The sequence below is a fragment of the Atractosteus spatula genome, chromosome 7, assembly GCF_055471065.1.
Source record: "Atractosteus spatula isolate fAtrSpa1 chromosome 7, fAtrSpa1.hap1, whole genome shotgun sequence".
Lineage (NCBI taxonomy): Eukaryota > Metazoa > Chordata > Actinopteri > Semionotiformes > Lepisosteidae > Atractosteus > Atractosteus spatula.
Genome location: NC_142712.1, coordinates 10,222,865 through 10,240,322, shown reverse-complemented (window position 1 = coordinate 10,240,322; position 17,458 = coordinate 10,222,865). Strand labels below are relative to the sequence as shown.

Below are 17,458 nucleotides of genomic sequence, written 5' to 3'. Positions count from 1 at the left end.
TAAAATTATTACCAGCACTCGAGGGGTTATATTTCGTAAATTGTCTGGTCCGCGGTATCTTTGTTCGCATCAAAAAAAATCTTTTTCCCATACCTAAGGGGCTAAGACTGGTCTTATTGACTTAATCCCGCCCACCTTGGAACCCAGTATTTGCATGTTAAAAGACAAAAGTCACGGAAAACTCAATTATGTCAAGATAAAAATAATGCACGAACTGGTTGAGATTACAAAACAATCCTAGGAAGGGATGCCTTTGTAGTGAGCGCCGCAGCGTTGGAAATGGGATTTGTTTGGGAAAGTGAGCATTTTTTAAAAGTCGATGGAGGGGCTACAGGATTGAAGAAGCTGAGGGAAAACTTTGGCCAAACTTGGAGCCTTTCTCTGTGCATGGATGAAAACCGAGCAGAATCCTGGAGGGAAAAAGTCCTGCAGAGGTCAAAATGCAACGTTTCCTCGCTTGGATTACCCTTTAATTCATTAGTTCAGTTGTAAGCAACGTTTTCTATTTTTATTTTTGGAAGTCCTGCCAAAAAACAAAAGTGTGGATGAGAGAAAATGGGGGAGTAAAATGCTATTGTGGATCACAACGAAAGAAAAGTAGGCACCTATGAAGTAAAAAAGGTGATTAAAACGAATAAAAGGGGAACGCACAATGGCAGAAAAGGAGCCGGGAAAGAAGGTAGCTGTGTATCGGAGCGTTTCTTTCAAAAGACTTGAAAGCTGGAGTGCAAATAAAACTCGTTCGGCAACTGATGATCAACAACACAAATCAAAAGATTTAGAGAGCAGCGCCCATCCCCCCATAGCTACAGAAGCCGCAGTCGAGAAAGCGCAGCCCTCGGCTACGCGTAGTGTTGGTGTGTCAAGAAAAGTTTCCAAAATTTCAGCTGCCAACGTTTCGACCGCAGATTTTAAGAAAAACTCTCCTCACTCGATTTCGCCTTCGATACGCCAGCTTTCAGAGAAGTTTAACACTGCCACGGAGAGGACGCCAGCTCCGGCTCCTGTCAGTAAAGGGGTCTCAAAAGGCACAGCTCCGAACAGGAGTAAATCCAGGGATGAGGGACTTTTACAGAAGTTGCGGCAGGAGGAGAAAGGATATTTGCCGATCTCGGATATAGATCCATTAGGGACTGCTGCGAGCAAAGTTCAGGCGGAGCAACACTTAGTTTCTGAATCCGTTTTAACCCACGGGACAGTGAAAACTCACGGAGGGATTATCGACAGAACTGCGAATACAGGTACACCGAACGCAGGTAAGAAAGATTATTTTCAAACCGCTGCGCCGCCTGGCACGCCGACTAGTTTGACAAAGACCGTCAACACCGAAGATGATGTTTGTATCGCGGGAGCCTCGGCTGGCAAGTCGCAGCGTGACATTCTCACAGCAGACACCCCTTGTGTTGAAATGACCAACTGGCCAAGCGTTACAAAAATTAGAAAGCTATTTGGAGACGGCCACAGAAAGCCGCACAGGTCAACGTCTGACGCTGACGACCTGAAGTCTGCAAGTCAGCACTTCGGCTGTGTGAAAGAAAGTGCGCTGACAGATATAAGTGAGAGACAGTCGCCGCCACCGCCACTAAAACTTTGGCAAGCCAGCCCTGAGGATGATCGTGGTGTGTGCTGTGTGGATAGGAAGGACACCGTTTTAAGTAACAAGAGGAGTACAGACTCGGATATGGACACTGTTTTCAGCACTAAACCCATCGATGAAGCTCAGTTTACCAGCCAGCAGCGACAGGACCAGCTCCCTGATGTCTGCAGAACAAGGAGTCCCAGTGAGAATGTGGAGAATTGGACTGCAAAGGTAAACAGTGACCCCAGGCCCCCTCCCCCAGTTCCTCCGCCCAGGAGCAGCTCTGTTCCCCTTTCCCTGCGAGCCCAGTCGCTTTCCTTTGGTTGGCAGCACAAACAGGAGGCAAGACAGCAATCAGATAGTTTACATTCTTTGCATAGCTCTTCCAAACCACAGGCTGCCCCCTCGGCTGCTCCTGCCTGTGATAAAGTGAGCTCCAGCGAGGAGGAGGATTCCTACCGCAGAGGTAGCAGAGGCAGCTTCCCCTTGACTCACAACAACAGCAGCAGCGGCGGCGCTGGCAGGAACAAAAATGGCTCCTGGGCCCGGCCCCCGGGGAGATCGTCTGGCAGCGAAGAGGATGGCCCGCCAGCAGTAGCCCACAACAAGGACAACGTTCGGCGGAAATCCCTGAGGAAAAAGAAGAAGAATGTGGGTGGGAGCAGCAACAATGGAGAGTCTGATGACAGTTATGATGAGCCGCTGATGGAGCCTTTTGAGAGACGCCAGCTCCCCTGCGACTTGGAGCAGTGGGTGTGTAAAGATGAAGTCCTGAGGCCCAGGTCTAGCTTGACAGCTGGAGTGGATCGCCCTTCCCTCGCTGGCCACCACACGTGCCCTTCGGTGGAAGGCAGTTATTTCTTGCAGCGTTCTGGAGGACACGAGTTCTATAAGCGTCATTTCCAGAGCCCTTCGGTTGGCTCCTCCATTCCGCAGGTTTCCCGAGTGTCCAAAGTCAACATCTCTTCATTCATGCCCAGCCCTTGTGGCTCCCAGAGCAGTAGCAGGTATTCAAGCACAGAGACCTTAAAGGAGGAAGACCAGCCTTCGACTGGTTCTTCTCTGATGAGCAAAAGCTTTCATGGCAATTTCACCATGTACAGGTCACCCAGTTTCAGCCAGGGTGACTGTGTTCCCAGACCTCAGGTACGCGTACGACCAAAGCTGCCATTTGGTATCGTAAGAGTACCCAGTGACGGCTCCTCTGAGAACAGGAGCCCCCATGCCTTTGTCAGCGAGAAAGCGAAACACAGGATGTCCGTGTCAAACCCCGACATTGCTTCAGAAACGCGCACCCTGCTCAACTTCCTCAAAATGGATCTTTCTGATCTAAGGTATCGAAAGAGAGGGAAGGGTGGAGGTGATCGAAATGAAGCCGTTTGCAGTCAGCAGGCCAGTTACCAGAACACTGCACCTGCCTACGGAGTGGGCTCAAGGGCCCAGTTCCCTCCACAAGGGCGTCTTTCTCTTAAGGATCTGACCGCTACCTTAAGACGTGCCAAGTCTTTTACTTATTCTGAAAAACCAGTAGGGCGGCGACAGTCTGCCACTGGCACGATGAAGCAGAGTCCCTCTGAGCAAATGCTGGACACCTTGGGGGACAGATGCACTGCTGCTTCTGACAGGGAAGTGCAGAGTGACGTCGGCCAGAGGAGTGATGGCTTTGACGATGAGTTGCTAAGCCCACTACGAGACCAGTACATACAAGAAGCTCGACAGGTTTTCAGAGATATCAGCCAGATGGGGGCTCAGCAGGAATATTATTGTAGTGTGGATTATAAGGAAAATGAATGTTTCCAAAGGGGGGAGGAGAAGGACCAAGAGGAGGAAGGTGGAGCAATCCCGGAAGAGAACAATACCTCGGTTGTGGGAAATAAAAGAGAGAGTGTGAAAAGTTTAAAGAAGGTGGAATCGGATGAAAATATATTTCGTGAGAAATCAGTAGATGAGTTGTCTGGACACGAGTCCAGTTTGACAGATGAAGGAATTGTTACAGAACCAGAGACTGGGCCTTGTGGGATTTCATCTAGCAAAGACATCCTGGGTAAGTCAGTAAAGGCGAGGAAGCAGTCGAGCAGTGGGCTTTACAAGGAAGATCTGACGGATTTGCAACCTGGGAAAATCCTTCCTGCGCCCGATCCAGTTGTAAGAACTGAATATGACGCTGTAGCAGTTGGGGGAGAATCCAACTATAATAAAAGTGTAAGCCAAGGGCCTCTTGAAGCTCCTTCAACACCCAGCGCAATCCGCCGAAGGAGAAAGTTTTCTTCTGCAGGAAACAATGGTTCGGACTCCAGCAATGGAAGCAATGGCGAATCGAGCGGGGAAGCCTATAGATCTCTCAGTGACCCCATGCCACACCGACGATGTTCTATCTCGGAAGACGCCAAGAATTTCTCGGTCGATAGCAACCTGCTGGGCTCACTCAACTCCAAGAACGGGATGCCAGAGTCCTCTGCCACAGATCTCTCTGAGTACACAGGCAGTGCTGCCAGTGACCTTTCAGTCTGCAGTGATGGGCTGAAGGATTACAGTACCGTTATCCAGAGCATTGTGAGGGAGCCTGGAGCCATGGATAAGTTGAATGACGAAAAGGGCAATGGAAAGACTGTGAAAAAGAAATCCTTTAGTGATCCCAGTCGCCGAGGGGAGTCTGACACACCTGGGTTCAAGGGCCCAAGTGAGCCAATCAATGAAATGGACCAATCCATCCTACCATCCAGTAGTGAGCCAATTCTCTCTGAGCAGAGGGATGAGCTGGGGGAGCTCCAGGAACTGTACAGGCCTGATGCGAAGCTCCGCTCCCAATCTGAGCACATGTTGCCTTCGCGCCTCGAGGCGGATGCTTTGGAAGAGGCGCCATGTTTCCCGTTTGACCCCAAGTTGGCGGAAGTCCTTTCTCCCCGCATGGCAAGACGCAGCTCCAAGAAGCGAAACAATCGGGCCACGCATCAGGAGGGCAGAACGCACCACCAGCCGGAGGACGCCGAGCACCTCCGGCACGAGCGGCTCCAGCCGTCTGCCAAGCACAGGCCTGCATCGAAGCACGTCCGGCACGCCAGCGAGCCTGCCACTTTCGTGCCCATCGTCGCACCCGAGACGCACCTGTCCCAAAGCCATCCGGTTCACATCACTGTTCCCGAGCCCTCCAGACCACAGCAGAAACCGTACCCCGTCGTCCAAGCTCCTTCTCTGGAGGACGTAACCAAGCAGTATATGTTGACTTTGAACACTGTCGATACACCTGTTCCCGTAACCCCAGAAACCTCTAGGTCAACACCTGCTACTCCGACCACAGGGGAAGCAAAGCTCCTGAGGAAGGCCAACGATGACCTGAGCTCTGCAGCTCAGAAGAGCAAACCCCAAGTGGTGAGTACCAAGCTTTTGTAAAGTTTATTGTGCCACTTTTTGAGTAACATCGCTGTGTGTGAAAGCATCCCTGTTAGGCTCAGCTGAAAGTTGCAAAAGTTTGTTTCCCCCTTAAAGAATGATCTTTTCTTCTTATGCTTTTTACTGCTCCTTTTGACTACTAGACCCAGAATACAAGGGTGATGCAAGCTGATAAGTTAACAGAATTTTGGTTTTGCAGATGCAGACAGAGAAAAACAAATGAAAAACTTGAATTATAAAAGAGCCATTTCTTTTAATTTAATTTTATATTTCATCTTTAGTCTTTGTAGTCTTCAGTTGTTTCAGAACCCTTTTAATTTGAATGTTAAATGCTAAGAAGTCACCATTTATATGGTTTTTGCTAGGCACGAGCAAAGATATTAATAAAATTTACACTAAAGTTATTAGTCTTGTTAGAAGACCTCAGGAGTTCAAGCCAACTTACAGTTTAGAGTAGGTTGTTAATGTGGTAGCATTCAGCCTTAGAATCCAGATATTTGAATGTGTTAGGATTGTTTTTTATCTTGAGATGTGAGCAAGAATGAGAACAATGAATGAGAACAAAATTTCTTAATGATTTCTATGTGTTGCAGAAGATCATATCCTGCTTGTTCCATCACTTACCTGGCTTTGCTCTAAAGCATTGCTCTTGTCTTCCAGTATGAAACCTTTCATTTGTTAGCATAACATTAGCATGTATTAAATTCTGCTTGCTGTTACCACAGTTTATATGTAAAAGTCATGTTTCTTAACTGAAGAGAGAGAAATCTTTTGGTAAGGTACAGCAAGTAGATGCTGCCTCGGACTTTAGTTATAGAATACAAAAGCAATGAAAAGGAAGATGACTGCTTGCGCTGGTAAAAATTCAAGGTCCACCCTGTGTACAGCTGAAACAGGTTTGGAGGGTTGTAGCTGTGTAATATAACTGATCTGATGTATATGCCTTTTGATCATTTCTGATAGATAATGCTTTATAGTTAAAAAAATAAATAAAACTGACTAAAAACAAAGAATCTCTCGGTTAGAATTCTTTCCGAAGAAACTGTATTTTCTTTAAACGAATGCTATGTGTAGGGAGCAGGTACGTTTTTTTTTATCTATTACAGCACTGATTCGTGTTAAGATTATACCTGTTTGTACTAGTACCTCAGAACGCGGATGGAGAAACTTAATAATAACACCAAGCCATTACTGCTAATAGCTGTAGGCATGGATCCAGCACCTAATAGCTGCAACACCTCATGTTTAATATTTACTTCAATATCAAGCTGACAAAGGCAAATCCATTGTCTTGTAATACTACTATTCATTAAAGAGGTATACAGTAGATGGTTTGTGTTAAAATAATTCAAATACACCAGTCTTTGATTGTATGAGTAGTTTTAAGGTGCATTATAGGAGAATTTCAGCTAAATGTGGCACAAAAAACAGAAGTGCTATGTTTACACTTTAAATTGAGAGATTTTTACAATTTAAATAACACATAACTGGTTTCCCCTTTTTTAGGACTTATTTACTGGGCTCTTAAAATATACAAGATGAATAGTACTGAAAAATTCAAATAAATGAGGTCAACCAAACAAAGCTTAAAAAGAGCACTGGCCTTTAAAAACTGGTAAGAACTCCAAGAAATACAGCTGTGGAACTTGGTTGGTTGCATTAAAAAAAGAAAGGGAAGAGAGCCCAGCTTAACCACTCCGTCAGTAACGCTGATCAGATGTGAAGTGCTCTATGCAGGCCACATGGAGCACACATTGTCAAACCGACCTGGTTTTGAGATGTACAAAGAAATGTAGGATTCATTTACCTTCACTGGTCAATTGCAGGAAGTTCAGGGGCCGGATGAGCATTTTTTCTATGTGTAGAGTATGAGTTTTTTTGTGACTTGAGTCATGCCAATGTTATGGTGAGACGACAGACAAGGTGCAGCTTTTATCATTTTTTTCTAGTCATACAGAGGAATATGTCCTACGATTCTGTAACACGCAAGCTCATAGTGGTGATCCTTTTTCTTAGCTGCCTGGCGAAAGCAGATTTTATCGATTTTTATGTTTTGCACTGCCTTTCACAGCATTGATCAGTGTAGGCTAATCACAGTGTTGACCTGATTTGAACTCCACACTCACTTTCCTTTCTAGGAGGTTCAGCTAGCGGACTATAAGATTGTTCACGAGCTAACAGGTCTTCAATAGGCAGAGAACAAAGGACCTCACTTATCTAGTCTCTGAGTGTAGTTTAATAGGAGTGTAGTGTTAGCACAATAAACTAGGTTATTTTTGTGCTGCCCATTTGTTGATCCTTTTATATGGAGGTCAGCTTTAAAGGTCAGATATTGCACTTGGTACAGTATATCAGGTAAATATGTGCTTTTAATGGGAATGTTGTGTATAATTATTTTAACAAACTCTCAGCCCCTCACAACACAACACTATCTGTACTAGCAGGAATATTAGGCCTTGATTATTTATGGTATTTCATGACAGGCAAAGTAATTGTACCGTTTATTTGTTGATCCGTATTCCATGCAGTAGAACAAGTTTGTGTGTCATGGGAAATGCTGATTGCATCTTTGTGAAGAGCTGCACTCAGTGTGAACCTTTGAGTGCATCATTAAAACTGAAATGTAATGGCATGTTGGCCTGCCAGTTGTTGAGCTTTGATGTTTAGAATGTCTATATTGTTTCTTCTTTAGTTCCTGTGGATAGGAGTCAGTTTTATAAGTACTGGCCTGTTTGTTTGGAAGACTGTTTCAGGAACGTTATCACTGGGCCATGCGGAACGGAGCTGCATGAAAAAATGTCACTCCCTGTATTTTTTTTAATTTGCTCATCCATGTCACCATTGCATTGCACACTCAGTGCGAAAAAGCAGGTTGCAACGGCAATCTCTGTGGAGGGAGACTTGTCCAGAAGAAAGGATTAATGACCAACTAAATCACTCCTCCTTGTATTTGCCGGGTTTTTTTTGCTGGTGGTGCACATGAATTAACTCCTCTTTTGCTCCTCTGTGTGAGACATTCACCAAAAATTAATTTTCTCCCCTTCTGTCTGTTCAGCAAATGTGGGGAAAAAAACACTTGCATTAAAAGAAGCCTGTGGGGCCAAGCAGATATTTCCTCACTTTAGGAAATGCATACAGAAACAAAACGTGGTTTAGATACAATTTTTCAATGCTGTTTAAATAGTTATTTTGTATGATTTTTTTATGCTTTCTTAAAATGGATTCATTAATTGTCTTTTTTTACAGCTGCATCTTCCATTCCCTGATCCAGAATGTCTGAGACTATTTAATAAGATCTTTATTGGCCATATACAGTTTCTTGTATTAGGAATTTGTCTTTTCACATACCCCAGCTTGCTCTCCACGAGACACACAGACAGGGAGAGAAGCTTGGGGTCAGAGTGCAGGGTCAGCCATTTATACAGCGCCCCTGGAGCAGTTGGGGTTAAGGGCCTTGCTCAGGGGCCCAGTGGAGTAGGATTCCTCTGCCGGCTGCGGGATACGAACCAGTAACCTTCCAGCCACAGGCGCAGATCCTTAGCCACAGAGCCCCCCCTTTTTTAACAATGTCATGAATGTTTTGTGTTTTGAAATTAGCCGAAAAGTTGTCCCTCCTTGCTTATGTTTTACAGGCTTTTGAAGCCAAGTAAGCGACTAGAGCCTAAATCTGTTGCCATTTATGGTTCCCCCTCTCGGAACCAGACAGACATCCTCCTGTTTGCCTTTCCCTCATGAGGAGTTATCATGTACAGTAGGCCTTCACACCATTGTCCATTGAAGAGCAAAACTGCAAGCACGAGAAAACTAGAATCTTTGTTTTTTCAAGTACTTCTTCATCCGCATGTACTGTACAGTGTTTCCTTGTAGCGATGGTGAATAGCAGTGATCTTTCCCTTTTAAACTATGGATTTATTCCAATGTCTGATGAGGGTCAGGGGTTAAATTGCCTTTTGCAATCCTTGCCTTTTCTAATTTGCAGAATTGATTCTTTATTAACACGATGCCTTGAAGAGATGGTAAGAGCAGGCAGGAATGTCAAAGGGGTCAAAGAGGCTTTTATATTGGTTTTGTTTTCAATGTTGTAGTTGACATTCTTCTCTCTGAAAATGTTTCCAATGGTCAAATTTGAATTCCAGTTTAGGAGGTGCAGGTAGCTCCATTTTATTATTCATTTTCATCATTCTTGTTTTGTTTGATCGAGTCTCCGCTTAATTACATTTGTAATTTGCAAAAGTTTCATCTGGATTGTGTCACTTGCAAAGTAAACAGCCCCTTTTCAGTACAGTTTTGAGAGGAAAGCCGTGGTCAGGTACCAAGAAAAGTGCATTTTTCCCTTTTGTGGTTAAGAGGCCTGCTACAACTTCCACACCAAAGACAGTAAAATACCGTGTATTAGGTACTTAAAACATAATTGACAAAGCGGTGTTGTAATGTCCAATAAATCATTGAATTAAAATTTTCCATACATTAAGCCACGCACTTTTTTTCTCCTCAAACCCTTTCAGACAGTTCTTAACTGGAAGCATAGTTGGAAAATGAAGTCATTCCCTTCAGGCTGAATGAAATCAGGATCAGGCCAGAGATCAGGTATATATAGTATAAAGGAATAGTGGGGGCTGGGAGTGGACTGTGCAGTGTTTTCACAAAAGCAAGCTGGTGGAATGTGCTTCCCCAGTGCTAGCATACTGGAAGGGTGAACCGTTGTTTTGTAATGTATGTAGAAGGGAAGACGGCGCATGCTGTAGACGATGTTTTCATTGCTCATACTTTTACATTGTCGTTTATCTTTCTTTCGGATCTGGAAAGCAGTGAAAAATAAACTGAAGAATTTTTTTTTTAGTAGCCTGCGTTGCTACTGGTTAATATCAAGTTTCCCTGGGAAGGATTTTTTGTTCTGCTGCTGGAAAGCAGGCACGAGGGTAATGGGTTTGAGAAAACGACCCAAGGTGTTTGGAGACATTCACTCTATACGTCATGCCTGCTGTAGCTTAATGTGCTCTCCACCTGTCTGCACTTTGTAGAATAATGAAAGGATCATCCGAACAGACAGAGGTGTGCTTGATAAACATCTGGCTTTTGTGATTCTTGTTCAGCTTTATTATTCCTTCCTTTCCCACTACAACCATAGCGGTTAGTCTTCTTATTTAATCAAAAATGTTTCCTTTAATTTTTTCCAGTTGTCCAAAGGTATGTTTGGATGGCTTTCGGTTCCCTTTTCTGGCCCTGTGGGTATAGCGTGTGTTTTATTGCAGCAGTGGTCTAGTTAGTGGTAGCGAAATGAGCTCTGAAGCCGCGCGCATTTAGTCAGTACAAGTATTCTGCTTGTCATCAGAACGAGATGGGGGCTGATTCCTGACGCTGGCGTGCCGTGATTCTGTAGCGCCAGGCTTGTGTTTTACTCGGGGAAACAGGAGAGGCATCTAAAAATGTCCCGCTGATGGATTCCAGGCCTACCGACCTGCGCGGTAATTGAAAATGCGTGGCTGACTAAAATCGTGCCATGAGCTGTAAAGTGGTCTGGTATGAGAGTGTAGCTGTGATTTTTCATTTCTGCTTCAGAATTGTGCAGAGTCCTGAAACTGCACCTGTACTTATACAAGATCCATATGGGCGAGGAGTTACAGTGCTTTTTGAATTCCCCGCCAGCGCAAACCTGTTGGGCTGTAGCACAAGTGTGGACAGGAGAGGGCCATAGACAGACTGGTGGCTTTTGTTATCAAGGTTTACTTGAATACTCTGCCATTTTCCACACATGGGGTCTGCCATAAGTCCTTGTTCTTCATAAGGAATTTCCAAAACTAAAACATGCATCTTACCGGCATATGATCTAGTCCTCCTGCAGGTGGTATTGCAAGGGGTATGGTAAATACAGTCACATATTCGTGTGTAAATGGCTGTGAAATTGTCTTTTCTGTGAAATTCTATTGGTATTCCACTCTGCTCTACAGAAACGAAATGAGATCTGTACAGTCACATGCTGTGGGTTCATGTCTCACAGACACCAGACAGCAACAACTTTTTATATGAATTGTTATTATGGAAGGAAGCTTTACCAAGATCTTTTTTTTTCTGAAAACAAGCCTTGGGTTCTTCTTTGTATGAGCCTCTTTAAATCGGAAATACATACATCTTTGCAGTTTCCACTGTTGACTGGATTTAATGGAATTCCTAGATGTAAGGGGGATGAAACCGTCTTTTTGTTTAATGTGAATGCTTTAAACTGGCATTTGAACTCTGCCTTGGGTGTTGCCACCACGTAAATGAATTGCATCCTGAAGTAATCAATCACCGGTAACGGGGGCAGACAGTTGGCGTAGGGTCTGTGCTGTATCTTTTTTCTTTCTTTCTTTTTTTCGTATCCTCCTGCTGCCTGACATATTCTTCCTTAACTGGTATTGGAATGTCTGCCCGTCACCGAAGGGAAGAAAAACAACTAGGATTGGGGTAAAAAGTTTCTGTTACTGATGTCCTGCTTCTATAACGTAATCGTAAAGTATACTGTTTTTGACCTGCATTTCGGTTTGAATGAATGTGGGTGTTGTACCTAGCGTCCTTTAGGATGCCACGTTAGTCTTTTTAGATTTAGTTGTTGCCTCTTGGTGTCCTTGTTCTATAATCAGTGACATCTAAAGACAGGAATCCCAAAAGACAGAGGTGATGCAGCGCGTGTTCACAGAGCTATAAATTCTTCAGTAGACGTCTAGAACTTCCTGCACTTTTATTTAATACACAAAGCATTTCCTGTTGCTTTTCACCAGCTTGTTAAAGGTAACTGGCCCGGGTTTCTGACTTGGGAGGGTAATTGTACTGATGGAACATTTAAGGGCCTGGAAAAAAAACTCTTAATTTATGAAATATTTATGAATATGAAGATTTTGACCAATTAAAGGTTCTACGAGTTGCAGCTAAAAAGCTAGTGTTTGCGTTTTCTCTTTTAACACTTTTTAATCATATCACCCACTTAAGATGAAAATCTCCACTAGAATGACTTTGTTTTCGGTCTCTCTCTGTTCAGGCTGCTTTTAAACCTTGTGATCCATGTGTTTTGGGATTTTAAGGAACAGTAGAGCCTGCTGTGCTGCAGAATCGCAATGCTTTGAAATAAATGTTCCCTGAAATTGTACTGCAGGTGTGTTGTATTTCAGCTTCTATCCTGGCGAAGCTAGTGCACTGGCAGAAAATAAAAGTGACATTAGGCAAATGCAGTGCTGAAATATTGCAGGCCTTCGACAAAAAAGCAAAAATAAGCCCAAGGAAAGTCGGATGAAAGCAAGACGTGGCGCAAAGGGACATCAACCAATTTGTTTTTCTTATATTCAGGCATTTTTCTGTGCTCGAAATTGATGTGGTACATGCATAGCATAAATAGATGACTGGAGTCCACAGTTATTCTTAGCTCATTCTCCCTGTTTTGCCAAGCTGTCAGAGCTGTAGATAGTGCTGTCTCTTGCCGGCATAGTGATGGACGGCTTTCTGGCCTCGGAATCTCTGTGGAGCCTCGATGCTCGTTTCTTTCCTAACAAGCCACTGCGCTGCCTCTATGAAACGAGATGTATGTAGTCAAGCCATGACTTTATTCTACTAATTTCATCTTAAGTCCGCCTTGGACAGCCTTTACAGCCGGTCCAGAAGTGCAATGCTGTCTTCCAGGTAAAACCAGAGGAACGAATTGTTTTTCAAAGCTTTTGGAGGAACTTGAAGAAAAACCCCTCATCGCAAGGTCAAAATCGGTTGATTGTTCTTGCTTCCCTCCATGACATTGTAAACTGTCAGCTTCCAGAGAGCAAGGCTGCTACCTTTGGTCATCAACTCTATATGCAATGACATCTGGTGATTTTTGTTTGTCTGCTGGATGTATAATTACCGCAGACCCCAGAGATCATGGGTGGGAACAGTGGGAAGAGAGCATGTCGTGGCTTGAAAAGTCTCTGACAGTATGAGATGCAGTGCAAAGACTCTCAAAGTCTTTCTGTAAACTTGGCAAGGAGAGAAATGTCTCTCCTGCGGCTCTTGAAGTGTTTCTTTGGAAGTCACTGTGAAGGCACAAAAACTGAAGATTTGTTTTACATTCCCCAATTAAGTTGGAAAGTTTTAGCCCACTATCTGGAACAGAACCTCCCATGTCCTTCTTTATCAAGGCTTGCGTAATCTTAGGAACAAGTAATAGGTTTATTCCATGCTGAAAAAAAGAAGAAAGAGAACACAACGTTTCGGCCGTGGAGCCTTCTTCAGGTGTGAGACACCTGAAGAAGGCTCCACGGCCGAAACGTTGTGTTCTCTTTCTTCTTTTTTTCAGCATGGAATAAACCTATTACTTGTTCCTTTGCAGCCTACGCATGCTGACGCAGCTACCCACCTGAACTACTTGCGTAATCTTATTCACTTTTCGTTTTCACTTTTCACCACAAGGAAATGTTAAAGGCACTGCACGTCGTTTAGAATTGTATCTTTTAATGACAAGAGTTTTTTGTCAAAACTTTTTCTAGACATTTTTTTTGTATGACTTTATCTGCTCAGTGATGTAGCTTGCCAAAAAAAAAGATTGGCTACCCTAAGATGGGTTCCTAAAATTCACAGGCTGAAGCCCCAGGGTTTCACAAGCGGTCATTTAATTTTCTTTTTACCTGAGCTATCCTCGCTTTTCTTTGATTTGTTTCTTCTAGTTCTGTTCCTGAAAATTGCTGTGCTAGATTACACGAATGCCTTTAAAACTGTGCAATGCTGGAAAATCCCTGCAAACTCCCGTTTCCAATAAAATGCTATATGTGTTGCAAACGTGTCTTCTATGACATAAAATGGATGTGATAGTACAAAAAAAACCCAAAACTTAGTAGAGAAACAGACTTTCTGTCTACAACTGAATACGACTGCGGTTCTACTGCATGATCTGTGGGATCTGTATTTCTTTTCCTCTTTCGGGCTTTTGATGCAGAGCGTCAGACCACATGTTTGTGAATCCCTGCCTTACTAAGCAAAGCAGGATGAGAACTACAGAGCTGATCAACAGCAGTGTGGGTGTAGAGATGACACATGCGCATGAAACAAGAAGACATCCATCTGCAACAGGATTCCCCAGACGGAACCCCACCACCACTTTGTGCTGGAGATCATTAGGAATTCTGGTTCGCCCTTTCCGAGAGAGAGAGAGAGGGGCCAGCGGGCTAGAGGCCACATCATGAGAAAAGCACTGGGGAAGGGCACAGAAAAGCAAGAGCTTTGAAATTTCCCATGGCACCGCTGGCAGTGGTCCAGATGGAGGCCTTGCCATAGGAGGATCTATGGAAAGTGTGTGGCTGTTACTGGGAGAAGCTTTTCCTCCAGTTGTAGGAGTCAGTGAGGAGCAGATCACTTTGCCTCATCGTTTTAAGTTGTTAGAAAGCACAGATCAATACACACGTAATGTAGCTGCAGGCACTTAAGTCCATGCTGTGCCCTAATTAGCAATCACAGAGGGCAACAAGGGGACACTTTATTTGGCATGTGTGCTGTTGCATTCACTTGACTTTTTTTTTACCTCCTGCCCTGCTAAGAGAGGGAAAGAATGGCAAATATGTGAATCAAAATACTTTTTTAAGCCAGACCTGCTGTAGCGTTTGCAGGGGAGCTGCAAAGACCGACAGGCTGAGAATTTACATAGCCTTTCGTCTCTGCTAGCAGGCTGGATTATTGTTTTTGGGATGTGAGCAACACAAATGTTTTGTTCCACTGAGGTAGGAGGTCCATTGGAAAAAAAAAAAGATTTGTTTATTATGGTGTCAGCAGGTCTTAAAATAGTTTTGAAGTTAACCGACCAGTGCAAATAAAATAATAATCTTCTGTCCCTATGTTATTGTACATGTATATGCTAATATTTTAAAGATTAAATTCATGTTGTAACATACAGTAACTGCTGGTTAGGTTGGGAAGGAAGGTACTGTTAGTACTTCAGATGTCTTCTGCTGCAGTGTTCTAGATCAATTTCAGTTCTTTGGATAATAGAAGTTCATCTGGTTGATGAAGTTAAATGTATCAAAACCTTTGGAAGGACCTCACGGTGAATTGTAGCCATTTATGAATAGGAGTTGGGGATTCTTAAAACTGGATTTAATTTTGTAGTTAACTTCCTGCTGCTTCCTGTTATTTCAGACAGGCAGTGAATGTGTGGAACCCCAGGGCATTTTCTGACAAATTGAAGCTGCATGAATGCAGACCCACGATCTTTATCCTCAGCATGAAGAGGATCCGACCCCCCTGCAAATGATAAAAATCAGTGACTGTATCCTGTTCGTGACAGAAGTGTCTACAGAATCAGTCTAAAATTGTAAATGTTTGAAAGTTTTTTTTTTATATGTCACCATCCTTCATTGCCTTTTCTTTTTATGCTTTAAGATGTGAAACACTCCTTGGTTCTGTATTTTGATTTCCAGCGTTCTGCTGGTAGCATTAATCTTCCGTGTCTTGGGTCACAATACCGAAAAGCCAATAAAGAGGTGGTGTTTTTATCTGGTGGTGAGAAGCAGCTGTCTGGTGGGCTGCAGGTGGTTAATTTTGTCGGTTTTATTCTGCCTGAGCTCATGATCACTTGATGTGCAATTGGTAACGTTCTTTGACTACATGAAGATGACCTGTTCTGCCATAGCAGGTGCTCTGCATCTCGAAGATGAATTAGCCTCCATATCCAGTGGCAGAAAATGATTTTGTTTCATAATGCAGCAATGTTAAATGGAGATTAACCATGCGTTTCCTCAAGTGCTGAGCTTGTTAGGGATTTCTGTGTAGTGGAATGAAAGAAATAATGAATGGGCATCTCTGGCCTATTTTTCAGTTTAAAAAAACGTTGTGATTTTTTTTTCCCCACTTTTTGTGCTGGAGGAATAGTGAGGCTGTGTAAAAGCTTGTTTCCTGAATATGGGCAGTATTTTTGTGGGTTTAAAATTTGTGAGGATTGGATCACTCATTAACCCTGGCTGGGAGTTCCAAAGCCTTTGAGCTCTTCACTTTTTAATTGCTTACCTTTTGTTTCCTTCAAACTTTCTCTCTTACTCAAAAAATTCTAGACCTGTCACTGAAACACCCCTCAATATAGAGAAAATGAGCTATTTTGGCATTTACCACAGATGTCAGGATGCCTTATCATTTTCTAACCCTGCTAAGTGTATGTTTTTCTTCACAAGCTAGCCATCTTCTAGTCATTACCTAGGAAACCACCCTTTCTAATTACAGAGTAGAGCCGTTATGTAAGGGGAACGCGCTGTGAATGCTTTCTCTACCTCAAGTTAGAGTCACAACTGATTACATTTTTGGGGGTGCTCTGGAGGCGCGGAGGGGTGGGTGATGTTCTGTATTATTGGTAATAACGCACCACGTCGTAAGTCTTCGGTTCGTTTATAATATTTCAGCTCTACATAGCACTCCAGGCTTTTGTCCTGTGAGGGGAGGGGAATTCTTTGTAAACCTTTTCACCTTTTTCTTTCAGTCAGTGGGTTTGGCGAAAAAGTGGGCGGCAGATATTGGCTTGCTTTCAGCTTTAAAACAAAACGGCGCACACAGCCTGTCATTTACGTGGAAGGATGTATTATTGACATGTATAAATGCTGCTGGATCATAAAATGGAATGCGTGCGGCTCCTTTCAGCGTGATATAAGTTTTAGTGGACCATTAATTATGCGCAGACTTACCATTAAGCGGGCGATGCTCAACCATACCCATACATATTAAATACATGAATGCATAAATCCGTATTCTGCTACTGAGGAGCCTATGAGGAGTTTGAAATGCTACTGAATTGCTCTTTTGGTTCCCCGTCCTCTCTCTTCTGTTGCTGGTGACGTGAGGACTGAGATCGTGTGGTTATTCTTGAGGGAATGGTTTTACCTGCAGAACCTCAACTGTTTTTCAACAAGGCCCTCATAGGTGTTCAGTGAGGCAAAGGGTTTTAAATAAGGCAGAACTGTCTAATGTAACCCACACACTTTAAGCAGCTAAACATGTTTGTGTGCTCTTATCCAGAATGCAAAAGCTCAGTGCAACATCAAAACATCCAGCAATATTGTCCCCGAGCTACAGCAAGGCAGGTTTCCCTCAGCTGTTATTTATACAGATTTGTGTTGAATTTGGTTTCAACTTGGATGCCAGAATCGTCAGAGAACCGGTGTCGTTTTTCCACAGGAAGGACTATTTTTTTCTGAATAAAAAACTCCAAATCCAGCGTCTAGATTTGAGCTTGTGTGAAAACCAAAAAAAAAAAATGCCAATGCCTTCCTTTCCAGAATATTGCTAATTGTTGTTTGGTTTCTTGGGTGGGCCTGAAAATAATAATGGTTTTGTGGTTCAGTTTTTTTCCCCCTCTTGTTTTCTGCAGTTGGGGTGGAGAGAAGCCCATCTGGTGTTGTGTCATGACCTGTGGTCCACTCCCATGCCCTGATTCAGTACTGCTCTGTGTTCTGCTTCATTTCTACTGCACCACGCACCACAGGGGTTGCAAGAGGGTGTGTGCTTTTGTATTTAAAA

At 43.5% G+C, this 17,458-nt stretch overlaps 1 protein-coding gene across 1 annotated transcript in view; it reads left to right on the top strand.

The window, feature by feature from the left end:
• The first annotated feature begins 596 nt into the window (after positions 1-596).
• Positions 597-17,458, top strand: part of arhgef17 (Rho guanine nucleotide exchange factor (GEF) 17) — a 92,167-nt gene continuing 75,305 nt past the window's right edge. The window contains exon 1 of the mRNA XM_088920247.1: positions 597-4,948. Coding sequence (XP_088776373.1) covers positions 653-4,948 — 4,296 coding nt within the window. The 5' untranslated portion in view covers positions 597-652. The remainder of the gene's footprint in view (positions 4,949-17,458) is intronic.